Source organism: Panthera leo, chromosome D1, assembly GCF_018350215.1.
Source record: "Panthera leo isolate Ple1 chromosome D1, P.leo_Ple1_pat1.1, whole genome shotgun sequence".
In the NCBI taxonomy this organism is placed as follows: domain Eukaryota; kingdom Metazoa; phylum Chordata; class Mammalia; order Carnivora; family Felidae; genus Panthera; species Panthera leo.
Window position 1 is genome coordinate 112,072,641 of NC_056688.1, and position 17,953 is coordinate 112,090,593.

The window sequence follows — 17,953 nt, forward strand, 5'->3', positions numbered from 1 at the left end:
TGTGTGTGTGTGTGTGTGTGTGTGTGTGTGTGTGTGTATGTGTGTGTGTGTGTGTGTGTTTTAACTCACGGTAATAGATTTTATTACTTTTAACAATATTTTTTAAAAAAAAAAAAAGATTTTTTAACGTTTATTTATTTTTGAGACAGAGAGAGACAGAGCATGAACGGGGGAGGGGCAGAGAGAGAGGGAGACACAGAATCGGAAGCAGGCTCCAGGCTCTGAGCCGTCAGCCCAGAGCCCGACGCGGGGCTCGAACTCACGGACAGTGAGATCGTGACCTGAGCTGAAGTCGGGTGCTCAACCGACTGAGCCACCCAGGCGCCCCAGCAATGTCGTTGTTGCGAAGGCCGACAGAAGATGTATGCTGGCAGGTTGCAGCAATAATGTCTGTTTGCACGGAGGGAAAACTTTACGCAGCTATAAATCTTTGGAGACTTGTTGTTTTCTGTATTTTCTCAATGTGTCCGGAGACCGGTTGAGCTTTTTGGTTGGTAGAGTGCGCTCCCCCCTCCCTCCTCTCCGATTTCTTCCCAAAGCCGTGTGACGTGTGGGAGGAGGTCACGGATTCCCGAGAGGCTCTGCACGCGTGACGACTTGCCCAGAGAGGCTGGCGGCAGACGTCCTCCTGAGCTTTTTCTTCTTCATCGTGTTACAGACGGAATCGCTCCAGATGCCTGGAATTTCCTCATCGGATCACTGCGTTTCAGACAGGGACCTGTGAGCAGCCTTTCACCTTGGGGCGGGAAGAAAGGTCTGTGCCTTGTCGCCATTGTGTCCTCTCCCCTGGGGCCGGCGGGGTGAGTCCGTGAGCCGGGAAGGGGAGGGGATTCCCTTTGGGTCTGTCGGGACAGTAATTTGCTGGGAGGATGTTTTGTTGTTTACATAAAAAGTGAAGTCAGGAGGGCGCCTGGCTGGCTCTGTTGGAACAGCACGTGACTCTTGACCTTGGGGTCACCGCGTCGTGAGTTCGAGCCCCATGTTGGGTGTAGAGATTACTTGCGAATAAACGAGTCAATGACGTTTAAGAAGTCAAGCCCAGTTTCCAGTGTGGCCTGTGGTTTCGAAAGAGAGCTCGAGCTGGGGAGCAGGAAGCGGGTGGAGGGTGGGCACGGCTCCCAGGCAGGGTGTGAGGAGGCAGGCACAGGTGCTCTCTCTGCCCTCTGATGAAGCAGGCTTCCAGAAGGGCCAGGGAAGGTGGGGCCCTGCCGTGTTTTCCTGATGCGTCTAGAACAACGGGCAGAGATCTCTTTCGCCTTCAGCTTCCGGGGAGAGTCGGCCTCACCGGCCCTCCCCAGAGACCCTGTCCTTTCATGTGACTGTCTCCTCTGGCCCGAACCGCAGGCAGCTGAAGTCCTGCAGTTGGGTGGCGTCTTTCCAGCTCGGGGCCACGGGCACACTTGACTGGAGACGAAGAGACGGGGGGCAAATCTCGCGACTTTCAGTCATCCATTCTTTCCTCTGTGAATGGGCGCCCCAGGACCATGGTCCGGTTTGCCCCTCCCGGGCTGAGAGTTGAGTCTGTTTGCTGTCTAAAATCGTGTCAGCAGGGGCGCCTGGGTGCCTCCGTTGGTGAAGCGTCCGACTTCGGCTCAGGTCACGATCTCACGGTTCGTGGGTTCGAGCCCCGCGTCGGGCTCTGTGCTGATGGCTCGGAGCCTGGAGCCTGCTTCGGATTCTGGGTCTCCCTCTCTCTGCCCCTCCCCCACTCGCACTGTGTCTCTCTGTGTCTCACAAAAACAAACGTTAAAAAAAATTTTTTTTTTACATCGTGTCAACAGCAGATTACATCTGGGAAGTTGTTGCCGGGCTTTGCGACACCTAGACAGAAGGGAGCGAGGTTCGAGGTGGCCTTGAGGGGACAGTGTGGATCCTGCCTTACCTGCTAGCAAACTGTTGCCTGTTCAGGAGACAGTGACAGGAGTCGCATCTGGGGACTTGAGAGCTGTGCCCCGATTTGCCCCTCGCTGCCACCCGGATTTGGACTTGAGACCCACTAGAGGAGGGGGCGGGTCCAGACGGGCTTTCGTTGTGGCTGAATTCAAGCCACAGGAGCACCCGTGTGGCACCCCACAAAGCGCCCACTGGGTGTCCCCGGTTCAGACACGTGGCTGGAACTCCTGGGTGATCAACTTAAAACAGTGTTTCAGTTGCTTCCTGGCCGAGGTGAAATCTTACCAGTGCTTGTATGGAAAAGGAGCCCGTTCTCACACATGGGTTTCTCTTGAAATCCTTAAAAGTTTGATTGTACCTTCGCAGTCAGGAAGAGTCTTGTCTCGTTCAGGTGTGAGGCCGCTGTCCCTGGTCTCTGTGCCAGATGGCCCCTTCTGGCGCTGTCGTGCTAGAGGAGGAGTGGACAGCCCATGAGAGAGAGAGAGAGAGAGAGAGAGAGCGAGAACGGGGGAGGGGCGGAGAAAGAGGGAGACAGGATCCGAAGCGGGTTCTGCGCCGACAGCACAGAGCCCGACGTGGGGCTAGAACTCATGAATGGCAAGATTGTGACCTGAGCCAAAGTTGGACGCTTAACAGACTGAGCCCAACCCCCCCAGGTGCCCCTGGAGGGATGTGTTTTTTTTTTTTTTTTTTAATTTTTAACATTTATTTATTGAGAGACAGAGACAGAGCGTGAGCAGGGGAGGGGCAGGGAGAGAGGGAGACACAGAATCCCAAGCAGGCTCCAGGCTCTGAACCGTCAGCACAGAGCCCGACGCGGGGCTCGAACCCACGAACCGCGAGATCATGACCTGAGCCGAAGTCGGACGCTTGACCGACCGAGCCCCCCAGGCGCCCTCGGAGGGATGTATTCTTCATGGATGATGTCAATGCACGCGTGACTTTCTTATTTTCCAGAACACTTTCCCACTTGAGTTGAAGCCGGAATGTTTCTGATGGGTCTCAGATGCCACTTGAGAGCGGTGTTAGAAATCTCACACGATGTTTCTTTTGCATCTGATGTCATTCCCGCACGGGGTTGTGGGTGGGCATTTGGTGACCCGGCCGCCCAGCCCCCCGAGCTCCGAGCTGTCATGCTGTGGCCAGAGAGCTTGTCGGCTGGCCTCTGAGAGCCGTTCTCCCAGGCCTCCCTGACCCCGGGCCCTGCTCTTTCAGATGTGGAAAGCTTCGGCGGGCCACGCCGTGACCATCCCCCAGGACGACGGGGGCGCCGATGACTGGGAGACCGACCCCGATTTTGTGGTATGAGTCACCAGCCTACCTCTGTGTCACTTTTCCCAGAAGGGATTTTCTTCCTGTTTCCGTTCGGGTTGGCCGTGTGTCTTACAGGCCCGCGTGGGCCTCACTCCTCACTGACTTCTCTTTCCAGAACGACGTGAGTGAGAAGGAGCAGAGATGGGGGGCCAAGACCGTGCAAGGGTCTGGGCACCAGGAGCACATCAAGTAAGAGACTCTTAACGTTGGTGTGAAATCGGCCTTTTGAAGGGCGAAGATGCAGACTGGTGGGGGGGGGGGGTGGGGGGGGAGGACACAGCTTCTCCGTGAACGCACGCTGGCGCGGCTCGGCCTGTCTCGCGAGCTGAGGTTCCCGCGAGACGCGATTCCACGCTTCTCTCCGTGTGTTTGCACGTACACGCGGTCGCTGAGAAGCTCCCGTCACAAACAGTTCTTGTGCTGACGATTCCAGCATCTCTAAGGGACGCGGTCTCCCACGCGGTCTGTAGGTGGGGGGTTCCTGCCCCACACGATGGGTTCGAATACCTTATGCCTTAACCACCCCCCTGCGCGACTCTAATTTTCCTGCTTTGTCACTGCCCGTGGGGTACCGGGGAGCTGGATTCTGAGCATCGTGTTCTCCCGAAAGGCCCCAAATAGAGCTGAGAGATTGTCCCGCGGGAGAGTGGGCCCTGCTCCTTCCGGTGGTGTTTCCTTGTCAGGAAGTGTAGGCAAAAGCCTTGAAACTGTGCTCAGACTTTTATTTAGGCCGCACCGGCTTCCGCTTGTACCCTCCCGTCCCTGCCGTGAAGGGCCGTCCCCGTGATCTGTCCTGGTCGCCTGCGGGGTTTGTCTTCCTTGGCCCCGTATCTTTCGGGAAAATGAAGCTGTTCTTGGCTGAGGCAGAGCCAGGAAATCATCCCCAAAAGAGAGTGAAGTCTGTAGCGTGGGTATTTTAGACCCAAGTGTTGGTTCCTCCCTGACTTGCTGAGCCCACACCTTCCACAGAAGCCACGTGAGGACGTTGAGGCCCTGGGAGCCGACTCCCGAGCTGGTGAAGTCACCGTTGCTCCCTCGTTGTTTCTGTTCCCGTGGCTTCGAAACGTGCTGGATGTCGCGTGAGCCCCTGGGACGGTCGTGGGCGCCCTGTGGCCCTTCCAGGTGTTGGAACAGTATCTCCCCCCGCCCCGCCAAGGGCACTGGGCCGTGGTCTGCTTTCTCAGTGCACTCTGGGATTGTCCAGACGTGTGGACACGGGGACCCCTGGACAGCCCTGTGGGTTGGCCTTTGTGCCACTTTATGGTCCCCTGATGGTGGCAGCTCTAGAAGCTTCTCGACCTGCCACATCTTGGCCACGTCTTGTGATCTGCTGCTTCGCTGTCCCCGGTGTTAGAAGTAGAAAGTGGCTTCAGATGATAAATTCTGAAAGTCCCTCGTGTCACCTTGGAATCGGTAAAAGCAGTAGTACGTCAGGTAGAGACGCGGTCTCCACGTTCCGTCTCACGGTCTCTGAGCAGCGTCCTCAGGGTCTCTGGGATACGGGACCGTTGGCTTGGTTTCCGCTTGTGCCGTGAGGTGATGCCGGCAAAAGGGCTTCTCCTGATCCCGCTACCTGAGGAAAGAGAACCTCTTCTCCTTAAGAAATCAGAGAAAAACTCACGTTTTGGCGCGGCCACTCTTGGATCTGGGATGACTCATTGGCCCAGCGCAGATTAGTTCCTTTTTCCCCGTAAGCGTCACTCTGAGCTCTGCTGACCAGATGGGCCGGCTGGCGGAGGAAGGGAGGCTGGCGGAGGAAGGGAGGCTGGCGGAGGAAGGGAGTCCGGAGCCCGGCGAAGGCAGGGACTGGGGGCGTGGAGGAAAGGGGCCGCGCGGTCCCGCCGCCCGCCCTCTCAGTGTGTGTCTGTGTCTTTCCTCCCCTCCCCTCCCCTCCCCTCCCCTCCCCTCCCCTCCCCTCCCCTCCCCTTCCAGCATACACAAATTGAGAGAGAATGTTTTTCAAGAACACCAGACCCTGAAGGAGAAGGAGCTTGAAACGGGACCAAAAGCCTCTCACGGTTACGGCGGGAAGTTCGGCGTGGAGCAGGACCGCATGGACAAGGTAGGCGACGGCATGGCGTGCCGGTCCTCGGCGGGGACGGGGCTGGCGAGGCAGGGGCCCGGACCTCTTGGCTAAAAGCCTCGCGTCAGCGCGGTGAACGTGAGATGCCCTCTGTGGACCGACCTTCCTCACGAGGGCTCCTGTGTCTTAGGAGCTCTTTTAGGATTCGCACGGTTGCCGGGGTGTGGGCGATGTGGCGGCTGGCCTGGGTCGGGGGGGAGGGGCTCTGGGACGAGGACGGCAGCCCAGGGGCATCTTGAGCGTGGGTGTCGGCGTCCCTGCTGCCCGCGGCTCACCACAAGCCTCACCTGAGCCGCTCTGCGGACCGGAACCAGACCGGGGGGCTCTCGTTCATGGCGCGGGCGAGCCTTCAGCCAGCAGGTGCCTTGCAGTCCTCCCGGCATCGGTGACGTTCACGGAGGAGCCTGGCCTGGCCCTCTGTGTAGGGTCACTGCCCGTGAGGCCGGGAGAGAGCACTCCCTGAGGGCAGCGGGCCAGCCTTCTCTGCCACCCGGCTACACGGCATCATCGTGGTCGACTGAACGCATCAGCCTCGGCTGGCGCTTTGCGTCCTCTGTCCTGAGAGACCGGGAGCAGATCAGCTCTGCTCGCCACCCCCCTGCGAGAGGATACGGAGTAGGGGTGGTGGGTCACGTGTTTCCCAAGTGGGGTTCCCGCGTACCCAAGTGGGAGGTCCGCAGACCTCCCCGTAGACGTGGATTTCCCGGGTTGACCAGCGTGACGTCGTCCTGACCCGACAGCCGTCTGCCTCTGTTCTGCGTCCAAGGGAAACCGTCAGCTGATCCGGAGCTTCTGTAATCCGAGACCTGCCCGGATCGGAGTCCGTGTCTGGGCCGAGCACGGAATGGCACCGCTGTGTCCCCGCGTGCCACGCTGCGTGGTGGTAGCACGGAGCAGATGCGTGGGGGGGGCCCGTGGGCCCCCCACGCCAGGTCCCGGATTTGCCTAAGCCGGGGCTGGACCAAGAGTGAGCTGCAGGAAACAGACGGGGACGTCTCCTGGTGTGACTGTCATTCCGGAGGCGTCTAGACAGGCAGGGTGGGGAGCGGAATAGTCTTCGGGTTCTAAAGAAGAAGCCGGTGGCCTTTTGCAGTACGAACAGACGAACCCTCGCCCCCGGCCCCCGGCCCCACGTGCTTAGGACAGGAGAGAACCAGGTAGAAGCCTTCCCGACCCCAGACAAAGCCTGTGCCCGTGGTGTTGTGGGGAGTTAAAGCAGAGAGAAATTCGTGGTCTGTCTGGGTCCCCAGGTTGGGTTGGAGTAGCGACACGTTGGGGCGAATGATGAAGCTATCAGATGGCGGTGATAACACGGCTGTCACTTCTGGCTTCTCTGCCGCTCTTGTCCTCCCAACGCCTTGGGCTCCGGCCTTTCTAGTCGCCGCAGCTTCCCCGGGGAGCCCTCCTTCCCGCCAGCCTGCCTGCAGCTGCCTTTCCCCCGTGCCTTCTCCCTGTGGGCCTCCGCTCCCTCTGGACGTCGCCGCCTTTCCGTGGACGCTCTCCGGGGCTGGGACCTGTCCTCCTCACCTCATGCCTGGCCTGGCACCGGGCAGGCCCAGCGGTGTCTCACGAGTGACGGTGACGGTGCCCAGATGGCTCAGGGAAACGCTCGGGTGTCTGCAGCTGGTGTAGTGGGGGGCGGGGGGGCTCCCCTTAGGGATGAATGCGGTGGGGGTGCTCCCATGGGCTCGCAGCCCCTCCCTCCGTGCCTCACTGCACCCGTAGGCAAGGTTAGCTTGCAGCTCCCGGGGGCACGATTGGACCAACCTGTTGTCAGAAGTAAGCGCGACTCCGTGGACCCCTGGGTGGCTCGTCGGTTAAGTCCCGGCTCCTGGTTTCAGCTCCGGTCACGATCTCGCGGTTTGTGCGTTCGAGCCCCGCGTCGGGCTCTCTGCTGACAGCGCAGAGCCTGCTAGGGATTCTCTGTCTCCTCATCTCTCTGCCCCTCCCCCACTCGCACTACGTCCGTCTCTCTCAAAATAAGGAAAGAAGCTTAAAAAAAAAATGAGACTCCAAAGACACATAACTCAAGTTACCATAACTTGTCCGCTCTGAGTTGGAAAGAGCCCAGAGATCTCTGGGTTAAGATTTGAGGAGAACGTGACGGAGACTCAGAGAACAAAACCCCGCTCCGGCAGGCACGCGTTTGTGCGAGGAGTGTGGTCTGGCAGGCGTGGCAGCCGCTGGGCCCCGGTCCCCCGGGGGGGAGGGGGGGGTTGGTCAGCACTTCTGAGTGGGAGCCTGGAGGCCCTGGGAGGTCAGTGTGCCTCCTGTCTCCAGGCAGGACGGACGTCAGAGTGGAGCCGGGGAGGGGAGAGCGTGGCCCGGCTCTGAGGCCTCGAGTAAAGCTCGGCCGCTCTCTCCCCTGCGCTGTGCTGAGACGGCCCCCCGAGTTCCGCCTCCACCCCGGCTCCTCCTGACCCAGGCGTCCTGTGCAGCCCCGGGGAGACCAGGCGGAGGGCTGTCCGCGCTGCGCCCCAGGCGGCGAGACCGTCGGCCATAAGAAGGAAGGTTCAGATGCCGACACTCGGTCAGGCGTCCGGGCCGTCCACGCTGGGGACAGAGCCTGGTGCCGGGAGGCTGGGCGGGGCCGGGGGCCGCCCGGGAGCTTGGTCGTCAGTCTTTTCAGCTTCGCGGGCTGTGGGCATCTGACATTTACCGAACTCGGTGGTCGGATCCCAGAAGCGGCCTCATACGTAAATGCACGGTGGGGGCTGCGTTCCAGAAGCTTTGTTTACCAAGAGCTATAGCGCCCGGTGTGGCGCGGAGGCCCCGGGTGGCTGACCCTGCGGAGGCCAGGTGGCTGGACGCCCCAGCTTTACCGTGTGGGGGACCCCGTGGGTGGACGGGGTGGGCGTCGCGATCGCGGTGGCTCTGTAGAGTGGCCGAGCGCGTGTCGCCCCCGAGAGCGTGAGTCTGCGTCTCCGTCTGGCGGCGGATATCTCTGGTCCTCTTTCCTACGCCACGCGGTAGGCGGGTGCCTCGCTTCAGCAGAGCGAGCGACTGTATCGCCATCTGGGGGTGCCGGGTGTCGGGCTGGGATCTGCACGGGACCGGCCTCGTGGCCCCTTGCCCACGCCCGTCACATCAGAAGCCCCCACCCGGCAGGGTCTCAGGTGGCTTCGGGGATCCCCCCTCTGCCGGCTTGCGCACCGGGCGTGTTTCGGGGAGGAGCGTGGACCGCACATGGGGGCCTGTTCCCCGTGGACCGTGCCACGGGGGTGTCTGACACGGACACCTTCTCTCTGCGGCCCCTTTCAGTCAGCCGTCGGCCACGAGTATCAGTCGAAGCTCTCCAAGCACTGCTCCCAGGTCGACTCCGTCCGGGGCTTCGGAGGCAAGTTTGGTGTCCAGGTGGACAGAGTTGACCAGGTGAGTGAGGCGTCAGGGGCACCAGAGCGCGGGTGATGGGGCCCCTCCCTCTAGACCGGGGCGTCCTCTGGGCCGCTCGAGATAGCGCCTCGACGCAGGACTGTGGGGCGGGTGTCCGGGCTTCTAGAAGCCCCCCGATCCCTGGCTCTGAGATGACGGGTCAGGTTACGACGTGAGAGCAGGAACACACTGGTTCCTGTGCGGATCCCCCACCTTGGCACCTGCTGATCGGATAGACCAGGGTGGCCTTCCGCTGCCCAAGAACGTGCCCCCGGGAACCATGTCTAGCCACCCTCCCTGCACGATGTCCCTGACGCGGCGGTGTTCAGAGGGCCACGCACGCGCCCACTTCCAGGGCTGAGGCCCGGCGTCCAGGTGCCGCCTGGCACCTCTGGGCCTCAGTCTCTCAGTCTCTGAGCGAAGGCCGTCTGGACCCTGTTTTACATCACAGCAGTTGGATTTTGGAGTTCAACGTCTGTCTGCATTCAGGCTTTACTACCCGTTTGCCGCGGTTCTGCGTGAACTGCCTGTAAAACGGGGCGATGGGGATTCCCGTGTCCCGGGGCCGTGTGCGCAGATGCCCCCGCCGTGCCCGTTCTCGTTACTGACGTTAGTGTTGTTCTTGGAAGAGCCCACGTGAAAAGCAGGCGTACGTGTGGCGGTGGGGGGGTCGCCCGGGTTGACATCGTGGGGCTGAAGTCCACGAGCCCCACGTGCCCTTCGGGGGCTGCGGGCGCCTACAGGTCCGCCCGCACTGCCTGCTGGGCGTCGCTGAATATTTTATGGCAGCGAATTTCCATGCCCGGAGCTTTGGGTGTTAGGCTGGCCCTATTAGGGAATCGGAGGTAAAAAAACTAACATGGTTCATGCTTTCAAACTTTTCACATGTATTCGGGGTTCGGATGAACCGTTTTGGAGGCCTCTAAAAACGTGTTTCCCTCTTTGTGGTGATTGCAGTCTGCTGTGGGCTTTGAATACCAGGGGAAAACCGAGAAACACGCCTCGCAGAAAGGTAAGGCCTGCGGCCGAGGTGGGGAGAGGGCGATGTCCCCGGAGGTGGTTCCCTGGGGAGGGCGGTGTCGTCTCCGGGGAGGACCGTGCTCTCCAGGTGTCTGGGTCCTGTGTCACCGCCGCGGAAGCTGTCTTTCTGAGCGGTGTTCCCTGGACCGTCGGCTCTGGGGCCTGGTTCGTGAAATGCTAACGTCCCCCCAACAGTGGAAACGCGAGCCTTTAAATCAACGATGGTTCACTTTTACTGCGCACGCGTGCTCTCTGACACGGCGTTGGCTGACCCTTACGGTGTGCCCGTCTTTCAGAACCTTTTTTACCAGCGAAAGCGTGTCACCTTCTCAGGGCACTTGATGTGTCTCGAGCAGGCTGGTGACTTCCGCCTCTTGCTTGTCATCAGATGAGCCAGGGCGCGGACATTTCCTGTCCCTTTGGAAAGGGATCGTAGCCACGTAGCTTCCAGACGGTTACTTTCCCGAGTGAGAACACGGCTCGCTTCTGCCCCGGGAAGCAGGTGCCCGTCACAGGCTCGGGGTCCTCGCTGCCCGGGACGCAAGCTTGTAGGCCGAGCCCCGGCTCACTGGTGTGTGACCGTGGGTGGCGTTTTCAAACGTGTGCCTCATCTCCCGGTGACTCCTAACTCCGGAAGGCTGTTGTCATGAGTTGTTGACAAGTGAACAGTCTGTCGTTGGGCTTTGTCCCCGACCCCTGTCTTGTCCCCTCAGATTACTCGAGTGGCTTTGGTGGCAAGTACGGTGTGCAGGCAGACCGCGTGGACAAGAGCGCCGTGGGCTTCGACTACCAGGGCAAGACGGAGAAGCACGAGTCGCAGAAAGGTCGGCCTGTGGCGGCACGTCCTCCCCGCTCGGGGCCCCCCGTGTCCCCCCGTGTCCCCGGCCTCCCGCGTCCCCAGAACCAGCCCCGGAGAGACCGGCTCACATTACACGCCCGCAGCCTTTTTACTGAATGTGTGAGGGCCCTCCTGTCTCTTCCGTGGGCCTAGGGGGTTTGTCGTCCTTCGGATGGCGGCTCAGCCCCGTCCTGTGAAGGGCCTGTAGTCTGCCGAGCCAGGTCGTTCTTCTTTGGACCTTGGGATTCAGGCTCTTGGTGGTTTATTTTTTTTATTTTTATTTTTTATTTTTTTTAAATGTTTATTTATTTTTGAGACAGACAGAGCATGAACAGGGGAGGGTCAGCGAGAGGGAGACACAGAATCTGAAACGGGCTCCAGGCTCTGAGCTGTCAGCACAGAGCCCGACGCGGGGCTCGAACTCACGGACCGCGAGATCGTGACCTGAGCCGAAGTCGGACGCTTAACCGACTGAGCCACCCAGGCGCCCCTCTTGGTGGTTTTTGAAGTTAAAAATCTTGTTCTCTTGTGTCATAGACATATGTGATTACTCAGAAGAGTAAATTCCCAGAAAAGGAATTGCCGGGTCACAGGACCTTGACTTTAAAATTTGGTGGATGCTGGCAGAGGGTCCTTGCAGGCCGGGCTGGTCTTCCTGTCCCTGGTTAGATCCCCTGCCAGGCATCGGTGACAGACTGCTGCATCCGTGCGGGGTGCCCTACAGACGTGGTACCCCCCGGCAGAGGCCGCGGATTGTTGCCTCTTGTGCGTTTATTTCGCATGCACGTTACATTTTGTTAAGATTTTATCTTTTTTCAGTAATTGCTACATGCAGCGTGCTGCTTAGACTTAGAACCCTGAGGTCACAAGTCACGTGCTCCAGCAACTGAGCCAGCCAGGCACCCCTGCACGTTTGAATATTCTTATGTATTTATTTATTTGTTTATTTAGAATAATTGGGGGAGGGGCAGAGAGAGATGCGCAAGGAGGCTCCGCACTGTCAGTGCAGAGCCTGACGCGGGGCTTGAACTTGTGAGCCAGGAGATCGTGACCTGAGCTGAAACCCAGAGTCGGATGCTTCACCCAATGAGCCACCCAGGTGCCCCTGCATATTTAAGTTTTTAAAAATAATTGCCAACCCTTACAAGCAGAGAGGTCGCTGTATTATTTAAAAACCCGGGTTTCTTTAAAGGACAAAGTTAAACCCTGCCCCTGGGAACACCACTGGCTCGGCATTTACCCAGGGAAGCTGCTGGTGGGCCCGCGGGGCGCTTCCCGTCACAGGCCTGCCCGCCTGCCCTGAGGCCGCAGACTTGGCCCTGGAGTGCACAGCCCCTGCCTGCTACCCGGGCCCCTCTGCCCACCGTGACCCTGCCGATCAGGGCCTGCTCTTGGGTCCCGCTCGGTGCTGTTCAGACTCTCCCCGATGTGGCAGCGAGGAGCAGAAACCGCCTGCGGGAAGTCGGGTGGCGGGAGCCCGTGCGCCTGGGGCAGACGGGGCTGCTCGGCAGCCCCCGGGCCTCCTGAGGGTTCTGATCTTCGCATTCTGTTCCACGCACGTGTCCCTGGGGCGCCGTGCTTAAGCATCAGGCCGTGTCTTTCTGTGACTTAGCTTTGCGGGGAAGTGAGGGTTCCGGAAGATGCCTCGTGCGTGTCCTCCTCCTCTGGAGGTGCCACCAGTGCACCTCTGCCGGCTTTAGTTCGTGAAGCAGGGTGACCTTTCGACAGCTCGCCGCGGCGCCTCCGTGGCTCGTCTCGACCTCAGAAGCTTGGCAACGCGCCTGCTTCTGATGTCCTTTGGAGCGAAGGGAAGATTCGGTCGCCGTCCATCTGCTCTGTTTGCTGCTCTGGACGTTTCTGTTCCCACACGTACAAGTGACGCCTTCCAGGGTCCCCCCTGCTAGTGACCTTCCGCTGCGGCCGAGGGATCCTTGTTGGGTTTGTTTCGGTTTTGCTCGGGCGACAGAAGCGCTTTCTCAGAGGTCCCCGCGCTCGACTGCGTTGCTGCCGCGAAAACGGTGCGCCCTTGTCTGCAGATTACTCCAGGGGCTTCGGGGGCAAGTACGGCATCGACAAGGACAAGGTGGATAAAAGTGCCGTCGGCTTCGAGTACCAAGGCAAGACGGAGAAGCACGAATCCCAGAAAGGTGACTCCCGTGGTGTCTCCTCTCGCCGGCCGCTTTCACGGGCTGAGTGCTGTTGACCAGAACGGAAACGGAAAGCGTGGCCAGCCACCCCTAGAGTAGATGCCCCTTTGTAATTCAGCAGCGAACTTTAAGCTGTTTTTTTTTTTTTAGAACGTTTATTCACTTTTGAGAGACAGAGTGCGAGCGGGGGACGGGCAGAGAGAGGGGGAGACCCGGAATCGGAAGCAGGCTCCGGGCTCCGAGCCGTCAGCCCAGAGCCTGACGCGGGGCTCGAACTCGTGATCTGCGAGATCGTGACCTGAGCCCAAGTCGGGCGCCCAACTGACCGAGCCTCCCCGGCACCCCTGAACATCGAGCTTTAAAACACAAGTCCCAACACAGCTGTTAAGCAAGAAACCGTATCTTTACACCTGTTTGGCCCCAGCACCCCGTGACCCCAGCAGTCGCTTGTAATGGTGGCCACGTGCCACACGTCTGTGTTGCAAACGGTGCGATCGTGGTGGCCCGTGGGTGCTGGTTCAGGCTGTGCGGAGCTTCTTGTCGGGGTCCCGTGTGTGTGCGTTCGCGATACGGGCACAACAGATCAGGCTGCTTTCCAGACGTGCCGCGAGGAGGTCCTCCTCGTGAACGCGTCCCAAAGTTTCGCGAAAGGTCTGGGAGGGGAAGGAGGGATGTGGCGCGTGGTGGGCGTTTGGCTGCGTGGGAAGCGTGTCCTCCACTAACACTAGCTTGCGGCCTTTTCTTGTGCACGTAGACTATGTGAAAGGGTTTGGAGGAAAGTTTGGCGTGCAGACGGACAGACAAGACAAATGTGCTCTTGGCTGGGATCACCAGGAGAAATTGCAGCTGCACGAGTCCCAAAAAGGTACGCTGATTTTGCCTGCTCCTGCTTGAGATCATTCCAGAATTTGTTTCTTTTCATCCACAGTTCCATCCACGTCCCGTATTTCTGCCGTATTTCTGTAGCGTGTCGTTTTATCTTCCCTGTTTGGGGTTGTCCTGTGCCTCCCACTTTTTTGAAAAGCTCTTCCGCTAGTGCAGCGATGAACTCCGCCCCCCCCCCCCCCCCCCCCCCCCCCCCCCCCCCAGCTGCCGATGAGGCCCTGCGCTCACCTGTGCGTCTGAAGCACCTGGCAGGACCCGTAGCATTTTCGGGAATGCTGTTTTCTGCCGGCACATGAACTCCGTTGACAGAGTGTGCTGGGCTTCGGGAGGGGAGACGTTGCCTCTACTCGGGAGTGTGTCCCTGGGCCGTAGGGTGCGGGGTGGGGGCGGGGGGCACCTTGGTGGGTGACGCAGACCTGCACCCGCCCTTGCGGCCAGCACTCCGGGAAGCGGGGCCGTGTGGTCCTTTTGTACACCGTGTCTTTCTTCACATGCACAGAGACCTGCTCTCGTGTCTGCGGCACGGGTAGGGCCTGGAAGGGAATCTCAGAGCATGGCGGGCGTGCCTTTTGGGAATTACTTCAGATGCAGTTCCTAACCTGTTTTCACATCTTGGCTGAAGCGTTAAGAGTTTCAGTTTGTCCTGTAACCTTGGAGCTGACTTTGGACTCTCTGTGAGCCCGGGAGCTGCTCCCGCCCCTGAGCCCGGCAGAGCCCCTGCCTTCTTTAAATGACGCGTTTGATTCGTGCACTCGCTCGTACAACTCTAACCGAATTGCTTCCTCTCTCGGTTTTCCCCACTGGTGCCGGTGGATTTTCAGATTACAAGGCTGGTTTCGGAGGCACATTTGGTGTTCGGTCCGAGAGGCAGGACTCCTGTGCTGTGGGGTTTGAGTACAGGGAGAGACTGGCCAAGCACGAGTCCCAGCAAGGCATAGTCGCTCAGCAGCCCCCTCCCCCCGCTTCCCCCCCGCCCCCCCTTCTGGTGCAGCCGCTTCTAGCACAGACGTCAGGGCTCAGCCTTCCGAGCTCCCCGCTGTCCCTCATCGGGGGCATGAGGGTGTTTGAAACCCACGTTTATGCTGGAGGGATTCTAACTTGCACCCCTCCTTCCTCCACTCCCCCGTTTCCCCTCCATCCTTCAGACTTCGGGTTTGGCAAAATGAGGCGGTAGCTCGCAGGTTAATGTCACCCTGACCCCATCATGTGAGTAGTTTCTGGGATGGGCTGTCTCTGGTCTCCCAGCAACCTTCTACAGGAGCTCGCGCTGTGGACCGTGACCACTGGGAGCCATTGAGCGCGCTGCCTCGCTGCCTCCGAGACGGGGGGGACGTGTGTGGTTCGGCCAGGCCACTAGCCTCAGGCCAGAGGCCAGGTGGCAGCGAGGGGCGTGGGGCAGGCATGTTCCTTGTGGTCTCTGTGTTTCCTCTGTGGTGGTGTCTTTGGCTGGGGCGGGAATGTTTTTGTGTGTTCTCTCTGTTTTTGGGTAACACCACCTGTGTCACGTGTGAGGTCTTCACACAGAGCCGACAGTACGTGCCCAGAGCTAAAAAGGGACAGGGACTTTGTAGGCATCGGGAGCCTGAGTGGCAGTTGCCTCTTTTCCTTACTCAATTACAGTCAGGATCTGGACTCAGCCGTTCGGGGTGGGACCCCAGCTGGAGAGCAGTGCGGCCCTGAATCCCGAGGCAGAGTTCAGGCCTCCGGTGCCACTGTTAGCAACGTGTGCCGGGGGCGGGCGAGGGAAGGCGCACGCGCTCGGGTTGGTCCGGCACGCGGCCTGGACGTGGCCTCGGCTCCGCGTGGCATCGATGCCGCGTGGCGGTGTGACCCTCACGGAGGTCTGCGTTGCCGCGACACGAGTGTTCGGCTGCCAGAATTTCCCCGCGGAATTGTTTTTTCTCGTAAAAAGCAAGAGGAGCCCGCGTCTGAGCCTCCTTGTGGCGCTCAGAGCGGGACACGGGAAGGAAGGGGCGGGGACGGTCAGCCGTTGCTGGGCGGAGGCCTGTGCTATTGAAGCGGTGCCCTCCCCGGCCCGGGCCGCGGCCCCCTCGCTCTCCCTGCCTGCCAGCCCGCACCCCGCACCCTCTGTCCCTCGGGAGAGTGCGGAAAGCACGCACACACGCCTCTTTTCTGCCCGCCTCTCGCCTGCCTGCGTACTGGGTACCGTTGTAGCGACAAAACTCGCCTCGCGAGGCAAGACCCATTGTCTGGCGGTTCTCGTTTCTTTTTGCTCTGGGTGCGTTTTCTTGGGCTCTTTCCGGATCTGCCTGCACGCGTCTCCTGGCTCTCGACCTGAGAGTAAGTGTCGCGTTGTGCCACATTTCAGACTATTCCAAAGGATTCGGCGGAAAATACGGGGTGCAGAAGGATCGGATGGATAAGGTGAGTGGCCCCGGCCCGGGGCGCGGCGTGCTGGGCCGATGGGGGCGGGAGCTTGCGGAGCCCTTGCCGCGCGCCGCCCCGTGGACCGTCGCTGGTGGGTGCTGGGCCCTGTTCTCAGAGGCACCCGCACTCGGAACGCTGCTTCCCGGGTGCTGGGCCCCGCACAGCCGTGCTGTGGGGCAGGGAGCAGCCCGGGCGGGCCCCGGCCTCAGCCGCAGCACCATAAAACGCCAAGGCGTGCGGCTGCGCTGCCCTCGGAACCCGGACCTTCAGACGCTAGGGCAGCCTGAGGACGTGTGGCCGCGTGAATTCCCATCAGGAGCAAACCTAATCGGAAGTGGAGTCCCTTGGTCACGCGGCCGCGGTAGAAGAGCTGACCGGCCACATGGGGGCGCTGGCTGCCGTGTGGGAGCACGCGCATCCAGAACGCCCACCTCACTGCAGGGAGCCTGCGGGACAGTGTCCAGAGCCAGCGCGTTGCTCTCACCGGGACTCTGTCCCCTCTGGTGGCTTCGGAGTCTCAGCGAGTCAGTCCTCACACCCGGGGTGGCTGCGGTCCTGCCACATCAGCGTGGACTGCCCGGGCTGTGGCTCCAGTGTCCTCAAAGACCGGTCCCGTGCCCGGCCCGTGGTCACAGGTGGCACGGCCGGTCTTCTGGAGTTCCGTCGGACTCACAGCCGACCACACAGACGTCATCACCCAGGGGACTCCACGCGTGACCGTGTGTGGCCCTGGGAGCGAGGGGGGGGGGGCACGGGCTTGGGGAGGGGTGGTGACTGCCCGGGTCCCAGTAAATGCGTACAAGGGGTTGAGAGCCGGGTGGCGATGCGAGGTGGTCCCTGAGTGAGGTGGGTCGCTGGGACTCGGGTCCACGGCGGCAGTGGTGGAGGGGTGTCCGGCAGGCGGGACCAGAGGAGGGGGGTGGAGGGAGGGGGTCGTGGTCAGTGAGGAGGCAGGACGCGGTGATGGGGAGGAGGCAGCCCCCGGCCGGGGTGGCGGCGGCGACGACCCTGAGCGGTGTGCCGGAGAATCGGCTGGACGGGGCAGGCTGTGGTGCAGCAGGACCCACAGGGAACAGTCAGGAGGGTGCTGACGCCCTCCTCCCTCAAGGACGGGGGGGGGGACGTGGCGTGGGGTGTTCCTGGAAAGCAGCATGGCCCACACCGGCAGTTTGGAAGGGGGTGTCCGGGATGGGGCAGGTCTGGTCACACGGCCAGCAGCTGCGCCTTGCAGACGAGGCAGGGGTGGCTCGGTGACCCCTCTGTGCTGCGGGCACCGGGACCGGGGGGCCGCCGGCCCGGGAGGGGCAGAGCAGGTGGGCCAGGGGCGCGCGCCCCTCTCAGAGGTTTCCGGAGGCCAGGGGAGCTTGGGTTGCCCTGCTCCCCACCTCGGGGCCCCTTTCTCCTCGTTTGTGTGTCAGAAAACGGGCAGCGTCCTGAGCCTCAGGCCTGTTTCCCTGACAGGGAAACCGAGGATGGCTGGTGCTCTCCGTGAGCCCTTCTGCGCGTCTGGATCCGACAGTCACACTGTCGCTTTGCTGGGACAGAGTTTGTCCTCCAAAATCGACGAGGCAGGGAGCGGGGGGGGTCTCGTGCCTGGGGAAACGTGGGCGATAAGGCCCAGCGAGGCTCGAACGTGGCCCGGGGAGTCCTGAACGTGGCCCAGCAGAGGCATCGGGGCTCCTGCCGGCTCTCGAGCCCCTCTCGGTGGCCGAGGAGGGGGGTGGGCGAGGGGCTTGGGAGGAGCACACGCTTGGGTTATGATGGCCCGGATGCCGGCCGACGCGTAGTTTTGGGGTAGCTTTTTGGCAGTTTGTCTTAGAGCAGTTTTAGCAGACGTGAGAGGACGCTCCAGACGTCTGGCGGACACGCCTGCCCTCACTCGGGCCCACCCTCTCCCCTGACCAGTTATCCGCACCCCTGCCGGGGCGATGCGTTTGTCACAGCCCCAAACCTGTGCTGACGTGTGCCCGTCGCCCAGGCTCGCGCGGCTGAGATCGGGTGCGCTCCTGACGT

General features: G+C 60.9%; 1 protein-coding gene across 6 annotated transcripts in view; it reads left to right on the plus strand.

The window, feature by feature from the left end:
- Positions 1-17,953, plus strand: part of CTTN (cortactin) — a 40,013-nt gene that overhangs the window by 13,116 nt on the left and 8,944 nt on the right. For 3 of the 6 annotated variants that reach the window (XM_042905362.1, XM_042905360.1, XM_042905361.1), the window contains 10 exons: positions 659-754; positions 3,109-3,195; positions 3,323-3,396; positions 5,140-5,269; positions 8,552-8,662; positions 9,620-9,674; positions 10,396-10,506; positions 12,557-12,667; positions 13,422-13,532; positions 15,882-15,937. In XM_042905362.1, coding sequence (XP_042761296.1) covers positions 3,109-3,195; positions 3,323-3,396; positions 5,140-5,269; positions 8,552-8,662; positions 9,620-9,674; positions 10,396-10,506; positions 12,557-12,667; positions 13,422-13,532; positions 15,882-15,937 — 846 coding nt within the window. In that variant the 5' untranslated portion in view covers positions 659-754. Of the gene's footprint in view, positions 1-658; positions 801-3,108; positions 3,196-3,322; positions 3,397-5,139; positions 5,270-8,551; positions 8,663-9,619; positions 9,675-10,395; positions 10,507-12,556; positions 12,668-13,421; positions 13,533-15,881; positions 15,938-17,953 lie in introns of all 6 variants that reach the window. The other 3 variants (XM_042905367.1, XM_042905365.1, XM_042905366.1) reach the window with 2 other exon arrangements.